The sequence below is a fragment of the Salvelinus fontinalis genome, chromosome 5, assembly GCF_029448725.1.
Source record: "Salvelinus fontinalis isolate EN_2023a chromosome 5, ASM2944872v1, whole genome shotgun sequence".
Taxonomy (NCBI): domain Eukaryota; kingdom Metazoa; phylum Chordata; class Actinopteri; order Salmoniformes; family Salmonidae; genus Salvelinus; species Salvelinus fontinalis.
The window spans coordinates 18,027,023-18,045,270 of NC_074669.1; the positions used below are offsets into that span (position 1 = coordinate 18,027,023).

General features: G+C 43.8%; 1 protein-coding gene across 1 annotated transcript in view; it reads left to right on the top strand.

The window, feature by feature from the left end:
• LOC129855245 (ephrin type-B receptor 1-like) overlaps nucleotides 1-17,888 on the top strand; it is a 176,483-nt gene extending 158,595 nt beyond the window's left edge. The window contains exons 13-16 of the mRNA XM_055922679.1: nucleotides 7,242-7,391; nucleotides 14,715-14,908; nucleotides 15,098-15,253; nucleotides 16,707-17,888. Of these exons, the coding sequence (XP_055778654.1) occupies nucleotides 7,242-7,391; nucleotides 14,715-14,908; nucleotides 15,098-15,253; nucleotides 16,707-16,815 (609 nt within the window). The 3' untranslated portion in view covers nucleotides 16,816-17,888. The remainder of the gene's footprint in view (nucleotides 1-7,241; nucleotides 7,392-14,714; nucleotides 14,909-15,097; nucleotides 15,254-16,706) is intronic.
• The last annotated feature ends 360 nt before the right edge of the window (nucleotides 17,889-18,248 follow it).

Sequence of the window (18,248 nt, forward strand, 5' to 3'; positions counted from 1 at the left end):
GACTGCCCTGTGCACCTCAGACTGCCCTGTGCACCTCAGACTGCCCTGTGCACCTCAGACTGCCCTGTGCACCTCAGACTGCCCTGCTGAACAAGACTATTGATTTCTTTCTTTGTTTTCCCTATTTGTTCAAGCTCTCTAGTTGGTTGGCTCTGAAAGGGATTTTTAAATATGTATTGAGATGCAGCTTAAACTGACGGATATTGATGGGGATTTTATTATTATTTTCTGCCCAGTTTTGATCTTGTCTCATCACTGCAACTCCCCAACGCACTAGTGAGGTGAAGGTCGAGTCATGCGTCCTCTGAAACATGACCCGCCAAACCACGCTTCTTAACACCCGCCTGCTTAACCCGAAGCCAGCCGCATCAATGTGTCGGAGGACACACCGTTCAACTGACAACAGGGTCAGTCTGCATGTGCCTGGCCCGCCACAAGGTGTCGCTAGAGTGCGATTTTTATTTATTTATTTATTTCACCTTTATTTAACCAGGTAGGCAAATTGAGAACACGTTCTCATTTACAATTGCGACCTGGCCAAGATAAAGCAAAGCAGTTCGACACATACAACAACACATAGTTACACATGGAGTAAAACAAACATACAGTCAATAATACAGTGAAAAATAAGTCTATATACAATATGAGCAAGTGAGGTGAGATAAGGGAGGTGAAGGCAAACAAAATATATATATAAATAAATAAAAATATAAAAGGCCATGGTGGCGAAGTAAATACAATATAGCAAGTAAAAAAAACACTGGAATGGTTGGTTTGCAGTGGAAGAAGGTGCAAAGTAGAGATAGAAATAATGGGGTGCAAAGGAGCAAAATAAATAAATACAGTAGGTAAAGAGGTAGTTGTTTGGGCTAAATTATAGATGGGCTATGTACAGGTGCAGTAATCTATGAGCTGCTCTGACAGCTGGTGCTTAAAGCTAGTGAGGGAGATAAGTGTTTCCAGTTTCAGAGATTTTTGTAGTTCGTTCCAGTCATTGGCAGCAGAGAACTGGAAGGAGAGGCGGCCAAAGGAAGAATTGGTTTTGGGGGTGACCAGAGAGATAAGCCAAGTAAAGCCCCCCCCCCCCGGCCAAAGCCTCCCCTAACCCGCACGACGCTGGGCCAATTATGCTCTGCTCTATGGGACTCCAGATCACAGCCGGTTTTGATACAGCCTGGGATCGAACCCAGGTCTGTGGTGACGCCTCTAGCACTGCGATGCAGTACCTTAGATCGCTGCGCCACTCGGTAGGCCCGGGGATTGTTTTATTATGTTACTTAGATTGACGCACGGGTGTGTCAATAAACTCTTAAAGATTTCTTAACCTGTTTTAAAAAACAGCCATTGCAGAGGCAAACAATTTATTCCAACCACAGTCTTTTAATTTCTGACTGCAAGCCTTTGGGAGTAAGGTTACTCAATGAAAAGTATGTTTGATTTTGCTGATGAATCTCACTACAGATACAATCTAATTGATTAATGGTTGTATCGCATATCATACACATATTATAACAAATCTAATATGATGGCTGGCTTTGGGAAGATTCACTCTTGAAGGGCAGTTTTGGAGTGTGAGTATCTTCATTGACTTTTAGGCCTTCGTAAATGTCACACTCATCATGGGGAGCGAGAAAGTTGAGACAGAAGAATGTAGAGGCACAAAGCTGTTCATAACAAGCTATCAAGGAGATATCTATTAGTTTATGTTCAGCCCATTCAGGAGTCCAAAGATGATAAGTTAAATTAACTCTATCAAAGCTAAGCTCCTTGTCCCTGGTACAGTATCTGACTTCGACGTCTGACATGAGACGGCAGGTAGCCTAGTGGTTGGGCCAGTAACCAAAAGATTACTGGTTTGAATCCCTGAGCCGACTAAGTGAAAACTCTGTCGTTGTGCCCTTGAGCAAGGCACTTAACCCTAAATAAGTCATAGAGCATGAGTTAAGCAGGAAGCATGGGAGTACTTTATGTTAGGGAGGTACACGTAATGTTTGTACTATAGCTACTCGTATCTCTCCACAAACTATTCTTCCAGAGAATATCAATATCATTTGTACTGTTCTCTAAATGCCCATTGATACTGGATTTCTTCCTGCCATATAGATAAATGTACTCATGGTTTGGACAGTGTGAAACCACTAAGCTTTAAAATGGGATGAAAGTCACTGGAGACAGAGGGGAAACGCCTGCTTTGCAGAAATGGCCCAATGATAAGGCCATATTGATTTGGGTTTAACTGTGCTATAAAACAAGAACGTGTGATGGGAAATGCGATACCCCTAGATTTTTTTTTACAGAATAAGTGCCATTCTCTTCACCCAATGGGATCATAAACCAAATTGCCGGCTGGCATGAAATGCATTTTTCATCACACCTCTGCCATATTAATAGTCTAATTTATCCTTGAAGATTGGAAAAACTAAGTCATTTGGTTAGGCTTCACATTACTATTTTATGATTTTCTGTGGCAGATATATGAGCTTATGTTATATGTGTGTAAATGGGGGGGGGGGGGGGGCGGAGGGGGGAGACAGAGGAGAGGTAGAGAGGTTTGCCTGTTTTTTGGCTAGAGATACAGAGATACAGGATAGGTTGTTTCTGTATTGTTGTATGTAGGTAGCATACCCCTCAAAAAGAAGACTCAAATACATCATCAATAATTATTGTCATTCATTTAAATACTGTCACCCACTTTTAAGTTTTCATAGTTTCATTGTTTCTCTGAGGGAATTCTCTCTTCTCACAGTTTTTGTTGAGAGAGAGAATCTCGACTATTCGTTATGTACATACAGTGTGCGCCAAGCCTTTTGTTTGCCTCTGCATTTTAACAATTCGCTTTATTCCAAACCTCCCACATGGTTAATTATTGGGGATCTGCAATGCAGCCTGAATCTAGCCAACCATTACAAATTCAGCAGGAAATGCTGGGATTTGTAGTATTTTTTTATGCTGTAGCATTCCTTTCTTCTGTTGTGGAAGAGACATCTGAGCTCGCCTCCGGGGGGCCAAAGAACATGCATTGGAAAGTGGCTCAAAGCTGCTGTAAATTAAATGAACAAGAACTAAGAACTGAGAGTCTGATTCAAGGCATGCTTCTGAACAATGATTACTCTCATGTTGGCTGTTGCCACATTGAATACATTCCACATCAAAAATATTCCTTGTAAAATGGATCCTGAATATTCTGTTATTCTTGAGTCAACAACTGACTTGTTAGCATCAGATCCACTTAGCTGTTGTTGGCATGTGAATATTACTTATGGAGGTTTCCCTGCTCATCACTCAGTGGGGATTTTCTCTCAGTCCTGCATTCACATCACAGGCTTTTCAACCCAAGACACTCTGCCCAGAACAATTAGAACAGACCTTGTGCTTCATGATTTTCTGGCCAGAACTCCAGACAGAGTTTACAGAGGTCTTTAATCCAACCAGTTCCAGATGTCTCCAATAGCTGGGATCCAGCACTTCACTGACAGCGCACACTCATCAAAAGTATCCCCGTAGATCATGTAGCTAGATCGGGAGGGCTGTGTAAGCCCTCAGTTCCTTTGAAATCAGGCTTATCCAAAAGTGTACACATTCAGTCCAATTGGTGCTGTACACTCCTCCAGGAATTGTATAGGGAAATCCCTCCAGGGTGTGCTGTATGCATGATGGGGTTTATGAAGTGAACATCGTTCATCAATGTTTATCAAAAGAACTGCATGGCAAGCCAGTGTTGTTGGTACACTCAGTCATTACAGATGTTAAGGCTGTCGCTCTCCTCATCCACGGATGAGGTGAGGAGAGAAGGATCTTCAGACCAAAATGCGGTTTCAGGGAAATAAGCCATCTTTTATTTTATAAACGACAAAACTGAATAATGATGGCAACACGAAAACAAACACTTTAACAAACTTACAAAATAACAAAAACGACGTAGAACGAAACCTGAACATAAACTCACATCACTAAACGTAAACTCACGGACAGGAACGTTACATCAAAACACACGAACAGCCAAACAGTCCCGTATGTGAAAATACATCGACAACGACGAAGACATCACAGGAGACAATCACCCACAAACAAACAGTGAGAATGCCCTACCTAAATATGACTCTTAATTAGAGGAAAACGCAAACCACCTGCCTCTAATCAAGAGCCATACCAGGTAACCCAAAACCAACATAGAAACAGATAACATAGACTGCCCACCCAAAACACATGCCCTGACCATAAACACATAAAAAACAACATAAAACAGGTCAGGACTGTTACAGAACCCCCCCCTCAAGGTGCGAACGCCGGGCGCACCAGCACAAAGTCCAGGGGAGGGTCTGGGTGGGCAGTTGACCACGGTGGTGGCTCCGGCTCAGGACGCTCTCCCCACACCACCATAGTCACTCCCCTCTTCTGTCTACCCCTTCCACTGACCACCCTAAAACTACCTTCCCCTAAATAAACAGCCAGCACCGGGACAAGGGGCAGCACCGGGACAAGGGGTAGCACCGGGACAAGGGGCAGCACCGGAACAAGGGGCAGCACCAGGATAAGGACCAGCACCGGAATAAGGGGCAGCACCGGGACAAGGGGCAGCACCGGGACAAGGGGCAGCACCGGGACAAGGGGCAGCACCGGGACAAGGGGCAACACCGGGACAAGGGGCAGCACCGGGACAAGGGGCAGCACCGGGACAAGGGGCAGCACCGGGACAAGGGGCAGCACCGGGACAAGGGGCAGCACCGGGACAAGGGGCAGCACCGGGACAAGGGGCAGATCCCGGCTGAAGGACTCTGGCAGGTCCTGGCTGAGGGACTCTGGCAGGTCCTGGCTGGACGGCTCTGGCAGGTCCTGGCTGGACGGCTCTGGCAGGTCCTGGCTGGACGGCTCTGGCAGGTCATAGCAGGACGGCTCTGGCAGGTCCTGGCTGGACGGCTCTGGCAGGTCCTGGCTGGACGGCTCTGGCAGGTCCTGGCTGGACGGCTCTGGCAGGTCCTGGCTGGACGGCTCTGGCAGGTCCTGGCTGGACGGCTCTGGCTGGTCATGGCAGGACGGCTCTGGCTGGTCATGGCTCGCTGGCGGCTCTGGCTGGTCATGGCTCGCTGGCGGCTCTGGCAGATCCTGTCTGGTTGGCGGCTCTGGCAGATCCTGTCTGGTTGGCGGCTCTGGCAGATCCTGTCTGGTTGGCGGCTCTGGCAGATCCTGTCTGGTTGGCGGCTCTGGCAGATCCTGTCTGGTTGGCGGCTCTGGCAGATCCTGTCTGGCGGGCGGCTCTAGCGGCTCCTGTCTGGCGGGCGGCTCTAGCGGCTCCTGTCTGGCGGACGGCTCTGTAGGCTCATGGCAGACGGGCGGCTTTGCAGGCTCATGACAGACGGGCGGCTTTGCAGGCTCATGGCAGACGGATGGCTCAGACGGCGCTGGGGAGACGGATGGCTCAGATGGCGCTGGGGAGACGGATGGCTCAGATGGCGCTGGGGAGACGGATGGCTCAGATGGCGCTGGGGAGACGGATGGCTCAGATGGCGCTGGGGAGACGGATGGCTCTGTAGGGAGGAGAAGGAGAGACAGCCTGGTGCGTGGTCTAGGCACTGGCTGCGCTGGAGAGGAGGAAACAGCAGGAGAGAGAACCCGGAGAGACAGCCTGGTACGGGGGGCTGCCACCGGAGGACTGGTACATGGAGGTGGCACCGGGTCTACCGGACCGTGAAGGAGGACACGTGCTCTTGAGCACCGAGCCTCCCCAACCTTACCAGGTTGAATGGACCCCGTAGCCCTGCCAGTGCGGCGAGGTGGAATAGCCCGCACTGGGCTATGCAGGCGAACCGGGGACACCACCTGTAAGGCTGGTGCCATGTACGCCGGCCCGAGGAGACGTACTGGAGACCAGATACGTTGGGCCGGCTTCATGGCACTCGGCTCGATGCCCAACCTAGCCCTCCCAGTGCGGCAAGGTGGAATAGCCCGCACTGGGCTAAGCACGCGTACTGGGGACACCGTGCGCTTTACCGCATAACACGGTGTCTTACCAGTACGACGCCTTCTACCTCCACGGTAAGCACGGGGAGTTTGCTCGGGTATCCTACCCGGCTTTGCCACACTCCTCGTGTGCCCCCCCCCCAAGAAATTTTTTGGTCTGACTCACGGGCTCCCAACCGCGTCGTCGCGCTGCCTCCTCATACCAGCGCCTCTCAGCCTTCGCTGCTTCCAACTCCTCCTTTGGACGGCGATATTCCCCTGGTTGAGCCCAAGGTCCTCTACCGTCCAGGATCTCCTCCCAAGTCCAGAAGTTCTTGTTGCTCCGTCGAGCATTCCCATACCGCTTGGTCTTAGCGTGGTGGGTGATTCTGTTAAGGCTGTCGCTCTCCTCATCCTCGGATGAGGTGAGGAGAGAAGGATCTTCAGACCAAAATGCGGTTTCAGGGAAATAAGCCATCTTTTATTTTATAAACGACAAAACTGAATAATGATGGCAACACGAAAACAAACACTTTAACAAACTTACAAAATAACAAAAACGACGTAGAACGAAACCTGAACATAAACTCACATCACTAAACGTAAACTCACGGACAGGAACGTTACATCAAAACACACGAACAGCCAAACAGTCCCGTATGTGAAAATACATCGACAACGACGAAGACATCACAGGAGACAATCACCCACAAACAAACAGTGAGAACGCCCTACCTAAATATGACTCTTAATTAGAGGAAAACGCAAACCACCTGCCTCTAATCAAGAGCCATACCAGGTAACCCAAAACCAACATAGAAACAGATAACATAGACTGCCCACCCAAAACACATGCCCTGACCATAAACACATAAAAAACAACATAAAACAGGTCAGGACTGTTACAACAGATGTACCACTCATCTTTATTTCTAAATACATCAACAGATCCCTGCAGTCAGCATGTAATTTTAAACAAATGTTTTCCAATAGAATATTTAAAATTATATATAAAGGGTTTTGTTTTAAGTCAGCTGCATATGTTTTTAATATGGAAATTGTAGGTTTTGCTTAAATACTCTGTGATTGGTGGGGTGATTTCAGCAAAGCTCTGTTCTTGATCATGAAGTGTATTTGCAAGAGGAAGCTCACAGATATGAATCTAATTTGTCTTTGGCTATGACAACTTGGCCTTGGCTTTAAAAAGCAGCAAGCTGTCAAATATCATGTCAAACCAGCCAGTGTAAAGAGACACAAAATGTAAATCTAAAACAATCTCTCACTTCTCTTCTCTTCTCTCTCAGGGAGGGAAGATCCCGGTGAGGTGGACAGCCCCTGAGGCTATTGCCTACAGAAAGTTCACCTCAGCCAGTGACGTGTGGAGCTACGGCATCGTCATGTGGGAGGTGATGTCATTTGGCGAGCGGCCGTACTGGGACATGAGCAACCAGGATGTGAGTATTATACAACTTCCTGTCCTTTCAGTAACAACAGATATGTGACCCTATTAAAAATGGAGAATACTATGATCAGAGATGGGCAGTATTTCTGTGTATTTGGAATATGTATTTTAATTACCTCTGAGTACTTTGTCATTTGTATGACACTGGGCTGAATAAAACTCCAATGTATTTTGTAACAAGATACTTTTCAAAATACAAAATACTTTTCTATACCATTTTTTATAGCGGTTCACCATTTTGTGGCCCCCTTTCTCCCTGCATTGTTATCAGAAGTGTTATGGCACTATGGTGTGATAAGAGCGTCTACTTAATGAACTAAATATACATGTACAGTGCATTCGCAAAGTATTCAGACCCCTTCCCCTTTTCCAAATGTTTTTACCTTACAGCCTTTTTCTAAAATGGATTAAAACATTTTTTATCCTCATCAATCTACACATAATACCCCATAGACATTTTTACATAAGTATTCAGACCCTTTGCTATGAGACTTGAAATTGAGTTCAGGTGCACCTTGTTTCCATTGATCATCCTTGAGATGTTTCTACAACTTCAATCGATTGGACATGATTTGGAAAGACACACACCTGTCTATATAAGGTCCCACAGTTGACAGTCCATGTCAGAGCAAAAACCAAGCCATGAGGTCGAAGGAATTGTCCGTAGAGCTCTTAGATAGGATTGTGTCTAGGCACAGATTTGGGGAAGAGTACCAAAAAATCTCTGCAGCATCCCAAAGAACACAGTGGCCTCCATCGTTCTTAAATGGAAGAAGTTTGGAATCACCAACACTCTTCCTAGAGCTGGCCACCTGGCCAAACGGAGCAATCGAGGGAGAACGACCTTGGTCATGGAGGTGACCAAGAACCCAACGGTCACTCTGACAGAGCTCCAGAGCTCTTTGTGGAGATGGGAGAACCTTCCAGAAGGACATCCATCTCTGCAGCACTCCACCAATCAGGCTTTTATGGTAGAGTGGCCAGATGGACGCCACTCCTCAGTAAAAGGCACATGACAGCCCGCTTGGAGTTTGCCAAAAGGCACTTAAAGGACTCTCAAACCATGAGAAACAAGATTCTCTGGTCTGATGAAACCAAGATTGAACTCTGGTCTGAATTCCATGTGTAATGCCTAGAGGAAACCTGGCACCATCCCTAGGGTGAAGCATGGTGGTGGCAGCATCATGCTGTGGGGATGTTTTTCAGGGACTGGGAGACTAGTCAGGATCAAGGGAAAGATGATTGGAGCAGAGAGTACAGAGAGTTCCTTGATGAAAATCTGCTCCAGAGTTCTCAGGACTTCAGACTGGAGCAAAGGTTCACCTTCCAACAGGACAACGACCCTAAGTACACAGCCAAGACAACACAAGAGTGGTTTCGGGACAAGTCTCTGAGTGGCCCAGCCAGAGCCCGAACTCGAACCCAATCTAAAATCTCCGGAGAGACCTGAAAATAGCTGTGGAGCTACATTCCCCATCCAACCTGACAGAGCTTCAGAAGATTTGAAGAGAAGAATGGGAGACACTTCCCAAATACATGTGTGCCAAGCTTGTAGCGTCCTGCCCAAGAAGACTTGAGACTGTAATCACTGCCAAAGTACTGAGTAAAGGGTCTGAATACTTATGTATATGTAATATTTCAGTTTTTTCTATTTTATAAATTTGCAAACATTTCCAGAAACCTGTTTTATCATTATGGGGTGTTGCGTGTAGATTGACGAGGGAAAAAATGATTTAATCCATTTTAGATTAAGGCTGTAATGTAACAAAATGTGGAATGCACTTGTAAATGTAAAAATGGACTATTATTCTAATGAACTCCTCACCAACACTAGGTTTTGTCTAGAAGGGAAACAGCTTTTCTCAAAATGTCCTTTTTGTAGCAGGATTAGGACAATTTAAACAGCAGGTTAGGAGAATTAACATAGCAGGTTAGGAGAATTAGTTTGGATATACTGCCAAATTCTCTAGAACAATGTTATGGTTATGGTTGAGAATTGAACATCAAATTCTCTGGCAACTGCTCTGGTGGACATTCCTGCAGCATGCCATTTGCCCATTCCCTCAAAACTTGATACATTTGTGGCATTGTGTGAAAAAACTGGACATTTTAAAGTGGCCTTTTATTGTCCCCAGCACAAGGTGCACCTGTTTAATGATCATCCTGTTTAATCAACTTCTTGATATTCCACACCTGATTATCTTGGCAAATGAGAAATGCTCACTAAGAGTGATATATACAAAAATTGTGCTCAATATTTGAGAGAAATGCGTTTTTTGTGCGTATGGAACATTTCTGGGATTTTTTATTTCAGCTCATGTAACACAGGACCAACACTTTACATGTTGTGTTTATATTTTTGTCCAGTTAATGTATTTCCTTAGGCATTAATCATGCAAACACATTTATTTTTTATTGTAACATGGCATCAGTGAGACTCGAACATTTAATATTTTATTCTACAGTGGTTGCTCCACCAAAAGTTTTGAGATTATGTTGCGGGATTTACTCACAGTGTTAACAAACCAGTTATACAGCGCCTGAGTGGCGCAACAGTCTTAGGCACTGCATAGCAGTGCAAGCTGTGTTGCTACAGATTCAATACCTGTGCTGCCCTCAACTGGGAGACCCATGAGGTCATTATAGGTTTTTGGTTTCTCTCCCTCTAAAAACAAAACTAATTAATTCTAAATAAAAAGCTGGTTTATTTACAAATTAGTAACAATGTCTCACCCCACGTTCAAGAATGGTCTTTTTCTCGTTCATTTTACATTATTTGAAAACAAAATCATCTCCAAAATATATATATTTTTTAAACAAAGCGATTATTATTAATTTAGAATTATATACAAGCCAGTTGGATATTCTCACATATTTATTATTAACACTGTTATTAGCAGGACAATATATATTGGTCATATTGTTCATGGCTCCCGAGTGGCGCACAATGGGATTGCCTTGCAGTTCTCCAGCTGTATCCACTGAAAGCGTGCGAGGTTCAGGGCACGAGGGCAGGGGGCACGGGATGGGCCACAGAGCCGCGCATAGAAGACCAACCTAGTCTATTGGTAAGGGAGGAGGGGGAAGGCAACACTTTAAGGGGCATCACCCTAATAATGGCACTGACTAGGGAAACGTTTCCGCTGTTCTGTTCTTAGTGCCAGTCTGCATGTTCAAACTAAAACAATGTAACTAATAATGGCATCTTCGTGCTTTCGTTAATAACATAATGATAAAATACTCTTTCAAAATGCCGATGTTTGTTTATTTATGGATTCATAACGATTTACGATGGGAATAAATATCACTGAATTACAGAAATATGCTCTAATCCTCTATACGTAATTATTAACATTGTTGAATATTATATACTGTATGTCTCCTGTAGGCGACATGAGTCTCACTAGTGTTGAGTAATGTGCTGTTAAAAGTGGGGTAGGTCTTATTTATTTAAAGAGCATATTGAAGTTAGAAGCTATAGGATTTGAGGCAATAGGCTACAACTATTTTCGCACCGTTTCGCGCTGCTCTTGTAACGGTCTTCGGATGAAGAACAGGAATCGGACCAAAGCGCAGCGTGGTAAGTGTTCATGCTTTTTATTGAAACTGAACACTAAGAACAAAATAACAAAGAGAATAACCGAAACAGTCCTGTCAGGTGCAAAATACTAAACAGAAAATAACTACCCACAAAAACCATGTGGGAAAAAGCTACCTAAGTATGGTTCTCAATCAGAGACAACGATAGACAGCTGCCTCTGATTGAGAACCACACCCGACCAAACACAAAGAAATACAAAATATAGAAAATGAACATAGAATGCCCAACCAAATCACACCTTGACCAAACCAAAATAGAGACATAAAAAGCTCCCTACGGTCAGGGCGTGACAGCTCTGAGACAAGCATGGGGACTGGTCTTGATAAATCAATGAGATTTTTATTTTCACTGAATCTCCGTTTGTATATCCATGGAATAAATTCAATACGCCACCAGGATGGACCTACCATGCTATGTTTTTTACGCATACGAAGCTGTTTATTTAGTCTAGTTAACCAGACCCCATTTCAAAGGAAACAAGCACTCATTAAGAACACACTTAACAAGATATAGGATTAAGAGATTTTTGTTGATGCTGAGAACCGAATTAACATTATTAGGACATTTTCTGAACGTTACTGAAGTTTTTTTGTGGTTTTTATTGAAAGTTTTATTAACGTTCTTGAAACAATTTGAGAACATGTCTTTAAATTGAACCATGAAGAAACCCGTAGGAAACGTTATGCTGAAGTATTGACATTTCCACAGAAGAACATGTTTCTTAATGTTCTCTGAACTATTTGAGAACATTCCCATCTCAAACCAGTTGGAGAACATTCCTAGTACATTACCAAAATGCAAATGAAATGTAACCATGTTTGAACTTTTAGGAAGCATTCTATTAACCTTTCTAGCGCAGGCGTGCCTCTAGCGGAACCCCTCGACAACATTCCACTGAAAAGGCAGCGCGGGAAATTCAAAAAATATTTTTTCGAAATATGTAACTTTCACACATTAACAAGTCCAATACAGCAAATGAAAGATAATCATCTTGTTGATCTACCCATCGTCAAAAAACCACACAGCCATTTTCCCAGACAAAGATAGGAGTCACAAAAAGCAGAAATATAGATAAAATGAATCACTAATCTTTGATGATCTTCATCAGATGACACGCATAGGACATCATGTTACACAATACATGTATGTTTTGTTCGATAATGTGCATATTTATATAAAAAAATCTCAGTTTACATTGGCGCGTTACGTGCAGTAATGTTTTGATTCCAAAACATCCGGTGATCTTGCAGATAGCCACAGAAATCCCAGAAATACTCATAATAAACATCGATAAAAGATACAAGTGTTATTCACAGAATTAAAGATAGACTTCTCCTTAATGCAACCGCTGTGTCAGATTTCAAAAAAACTTTATGGAAAAGGCATAATCTGAGTACGGCGCTCAGAGCCCAATCCAGCCAAAGAAATTTCCGCCATGTTGGAGTCAACAGAAGTTATAAATAACATGATAAATATTCACTTACCTTTGATGATCTTCATCAGAATGCACTCCCAGGAATCCCAGTTCGACAATAAATGACTGATTTGTTCCATAAAGTTCCATAAAGTCCATCATTTATGTCCAAATAGCCACTAGTTGTCAGCGTGTTCAGCCCAGTAATCCATCTTCGTGAGCACTAGGTCCAGACAAAAACTCGAAAAGTTCCGTTACAGGTCGTAGAAACATATCAAACGATGTATGGAATCAATCTTTAAGATGTTTTTAACATAATTCATCAATAATGTTCCAACTTGAAAATGCCATTGTCTTTAGAAAAGCACAGGAACGAGAGGTAACTCTGTCGGGAGCGCGCATCACGAGCCTGAGACACTCTGCCAGACCACTGACTCAAACAGGTCTCATGAGCCCCTCCTTTATAGCAGAAGCCTGAAACAAGTTTCTAAAGACGGTTGACATCTAGTGGAAGCCTTAGGAAGTGCAACTTAACTCCATAGACACTGTGTATTCGGTAGGCCAAGCTTTGAAAAACTACAAATCGCAGATTTCCCACTTCCTGGTTGGATTTTTCTCAGGTTTTCGCCTGCTATATGAGTGCTGTTATACTCACAGACATCATTCAAACAGTTTTAGAAACTCCAGAGTGTTTTTTTATCCAATATTACTAATAATATGCATATATTAGCATCTGGGACAGAGTAGCAGGCAGTTTACTCTGGGAACGCATTTCATGCAAAAGTGAAAATGTAATGAATGAAATACCAAGAAAGTAATGTTTTTTTGTCAAGTTTGTTAGTGTGCTGAGAATGTTCCAAAGCCAAGCAACTATCCTGTACCATTCTCAACAAGTTGTGGGAAGGTTGTATGCAAAATAACCATAGGATAACCACGCTCTCACCAATTTCTAAGAAACATGGTTCTCAGAACATTATGTGCTAGCTGGGACTGGTCTCCTCAAATCTCCATAGCAAATATTACACTGCAAAATTGTTGTGGATCTGCCTGTCTGCCAAGCTCTCTAGTTCTGTGCAGTTGTCATTCAGACTCTGTGTAGCGGCACTGCTGTGTCCATCAGCACAGCGCTCTGTAAGTCCTTGAAGTTACCCACCTAGAGATACTGGACAATTGTAGGTAAAGAAGATTATTGTTGACAGCACGGCTCCCAGTTTACAATAGTCCTGCCCCAGCCACTAACGAGATCTCCTATAGTGAATCCCTAGACAGTAACTCTCTTGCCTGCCACTCTCCTGCAATCAAGGTTGAATAGTCAGGGGGCGGGGGAAGATTTCTTAACAAAGACCCAGCTCTGGGTATATAGCTGCAGTTCATTAAATTTTCACTCTCTCCTTTTTTTTCTGTTTTACAAGCAATCAGACCCCAGCCCCTGCAAGGAAGCTGGCTGCTGCCGGTCGCTATGGCAAAGCTTTCTGTTCTTTTATGGTGTGGTGATTGACGGCTGTCTGTAGAGACCACCCTCTCTCTGATAAAAGGGGAATCAGGGAATGGGCATATATCAAAATCCCTTCAGACATCCCGTTTTTTAAAACAATTATCAACTGCTGTTTCCATTGTTCTGCCTAAAGTTCAGCTGCTACACAGAGACCAGGGAAAATCTGCTGAGGATCGTATTGATAGAGAAAATAGATTAATCAAATGCGATGTTACTGTAACGTTTGATTGACAGATTTGGAGGTAGAGTGAAAATCCCAGGGTTACTAAGAGTGCACATTTCTGCGTAGTTATGCAAAGCTTTACACATTGTTTTTGGTGTATTTTTCCTCTCTATGTAGCCAGTGTTTACACAACCACAAAGCTTGGTCTTATACAGTGCCAAGCAGTGACAAGCTGGTGAGAAGCTTAAGTTGGATATGATGGTATCATTGGAACTGTGCCAATGAAATCCTATTAAAGTTCGATTCCACTGCTCTGTTCCAGTGTTCTGAAACCTCCAATCTGGAAGCAGTTCAGTTGCAGGTGTCTGGAAACATACAGCGCATCAAAAACCTTTGTCAATTGGTTATGAACTCTTCCATGATCCATGGAACGTTATACCAAGCTTTTCAAAACCAATATGACCATTTTCCATGCTGGATTCGTTTTTCTTATTTCATGTTTTGCTGCCAAACCAACACCTTTGTCCATCCATTTAGTCTATGCTGTTAGTGTGATCCTCAGTCTCCCAGTGGGGTCTACTATGTCCCTCTCTGTTTTCTTCCTGTAATGTGCTATCTCTTTCTCCTCTCCTCCTCATGCAGGTGATCAATGCCATAGAGCAAGACTACCGTCTGCCCCCTCCCATGGACTGCCCCACAGCACTACACCAGCTGATGCTGGACTGCTGGCAGAAAGACAGAAACGCCCGGCCCAAATTCACTGACATCGTCAACACACTGGACAAGATGATCCGCAACCCTATCAGCCTCAAAGCTGTGGCCACCATCACTGCAGTGTACGTCTGCAAGAACTGCCTTGACTCGTAACAGTACTCATAGTGCACATTCCGAGCACATAGACTACTGTATATTACTGATCAACTTTTGCAAGGTTTCTCCTTTTTATGTACCCCGTCTCCTTTTCACCCCTCTTTCACATCACTTCACTGTTTCATCCCTCTCTTCTCTCCTCTTTTTCTCAACAGGCCTTCTCAGCCCCTGCTAGACCGCTCCATTCCAGACTTCACCACCTTCACCTCTGTGGAGGACTGGCTAGGTGCCATCAAGATGGGGCAGTACAGAGACACTTTCCTGGGCTCTGGCTTCACCTCCCTACCCCTGGTGGCTCAGATCAGCTCAGAGTAAGTTCTGAGGCCCAACGGCATCATATCTCACCCACCTAATTTTCCATCTTATCAGGAGTCTCAGGAGATACAGTGCCAAACAGAAAAACCCTCCTATCACTATTCACTGTAGCAATACAACATTTGGTCAGCCCTTGAATAGGCAGATGGTTCCCAAAATTGCTCTGGAAGAATGTTACACTAGCAGTTGTGGAACACACACACACACACACACACACACACACACACACACACACACACACACACACACACACACACACACACACACACACACACACACACACACACACACACACACACACACACACACACACACACACACACACACACACACACACACACACACACACACACACACACACACACACACACACACATATATATATATTTGTCACAGATTACAAAAGGTCTCAGAAGTATTATCCCCCTATAATTAGATTTGCACTCTTGTAGATGTAGCGTAATGGGGCAGGCTGGAATACATTTTCAATCAGGTTCACTGAGACAGCCAACCATCAAGGCAGGCCATTGCAGTCACACATCCACCTTCAAAAAGTTGTCTCAGATGTCAGAATAATGGGAATCATGCTTCTGGCTCAGACAGGAATAATCCCTCAGTAAACGTCCATAGGAGATCAGGCCTGTCATACTTCAAATCCACCAGGCATTCTGAGCTGTGGACCGATCTACATCGGCAAGGTCTCTCCGTCTTACTAATCACTTTGATTTGATAGAGTGGCACAACTAAAAAGGTTTTTTAGAAGGACAAAGGATCGCCTTTCCTTTGGTTGTTCAGATTGATCAAATAGATGTTCCTTTGATGGCTACTGTACAAGTCAGCAACAATCCCCAGCAGCTCTCAACTAATTATGTCCATTCTGCGCTTACCATTGTAAATAGAAAACTATATTACCATATGAATGGGAACAGTGAGCAGATCTTGTGCTTATCTCTAGCAAGGGAGTATATCTGGCACATTGTATACTGCGCTGGAAACAGGCTCTATATGTTTCTCTCTGCTCTGCCTCAAGCAGAAATTATTATACTATTGTCTTTGTGCATGGTGTGGTAATGTTTGTGCATATATTTGTACATCCACAATATCCATAGCCCAATAATTCCATCCAAGAGCAAACTCACAGACATGAGGTGCTGTACTGTGAACACCTCCATCCCTCAGCCTTGTTGTTGACACTGTTCTCGACGAACCTATACCCCCGTACATTGACTCGGTACCGGTACCCACCGTATATAGCATCATTATTGTTATTTTATTGTGTTACTTGTTTTACTTTAGTTTATTTAGTAAATATTTTCTTAACTATATTTCCTTAACTGCATTGTTGGTTAAGGGCTTCTAAGTAAGCATTTCACGGTAAGGTCAACACCTGTTGTATTCGCCGCATGTGACAAATAACATTTGATTTGATTTGTTCCTCTTGTTTGTCAGAGACCTGTTGAGGATAGGAGTGACCCTGGCCGGCCATCAGAAGAAGATCCTGAGCAGTGTCCAGTCTATGAGGGACCAGATGGGCCAGTCCCCCAGCTCCATGGCCTGACCACAGGGTGCGCCACCACCACCCAGAGACAACCCACCAGGGAGCCCATAGGAAAGCTCCTGATGACCCTAAAGAATACACCAGGGTGGAGACACTAACCTGATTTAAAGAACGACCATGTGGCACATACATAACAGCATGCACGCTCCCAAAACACACTCTCAACACCTAGGTAAAGAGAGTTTACTGAAGATACAAAGGGGTAGAAGATAAAATTCTGCCTCAGGACAACTTCAATTGTTCAGTTAAGGTAGTCTATAAAGTTGTCTTCTTTTTTGCTGAAGAAAAGAGCAAGCAGAAGAGCAAGGGTGTCTGTTTGCTTGCTGTGACAGATGGTCATAAAATGCTAAAATAAAATATATTTTTAAAAAACGGTGCTAATTTATGAGGATCAATGGGTTGACTTGGCCAAAGGACAACATCAAACAGTGTCACCCAGATTGGAAAAACAAACAAAAGGGTACAGAACCAGTCAAAGGTTTGGACACACCTACTCATTCAAGGGTTTTTCTTTATTTTTTACTATTGTCTACATTGTTGAATAATAGTGAAGACATCAAAACTATAAAATAACACATATGGAATCATGTAGTAACCAAAAAAGTGTTAAACAAATCAAAATATATTTTTGATTTTAGACTCTTCAAAGTAGACACCCTTTGCCTTGATGACAGCTTTGCAAACGATTGGCATTCCTTCAACCAGCTTCATGAGGTAGTCACCTGGAATACATTTCAATGAACAGGTGTGCCTTGTTAAAAGTTCATTTGTGGAATTTCTTTCCTTCTTAATGCGTCTAACCCAATCAGTTGACGTGTGACAAGGTATACAGAAGATAGCCCTATTTGGTAAAAGATCAAGTACATATTATGGCAAGAACAGCTCAAATAAGCAAAGAGAAACCATAGTCCATTATTACTTTAAGACATAAGTCAGTCAATCCGGAAAATGTCAAGAATTTTGAATGTTTCTTCAAGTGCTGTCTCAAAAACCATCAAGTGCTATGATGAAACTGGCTCTCATGAGGACCGCCACAGGAAAGGAAGACCCAGAGTTACCTCTGCTGCAGAGGATAAGTTTCTGCACGTCAGATTGTAGCCCAAATAAATGTTTAACTGAGTTCAAGTAACAGACACATCTTAACATCAACTGTTCAGAGAAGACTGCGTGAATCAGGCCTTCATTGTCAAATTGCTGCAAAGAAACCTCTACTAAAGGACACCAATAAGAAGAAGAGACTTGCTTGCATCAAGTAACACGAGCAATGGACATTAGACCGGTGAAAATCTGTCCTTTGGTCTGATGAGTCCCATTTTGAGATTTTTGGTTCCAACCACCATGTTTTAGTGAGATGCAGAGTAGGTGAACAGATTATCTCCGCATGTGTGGTTCCAACTGTGAAACATGGAGGAGGAGGTGTGATGGTGTGGGGG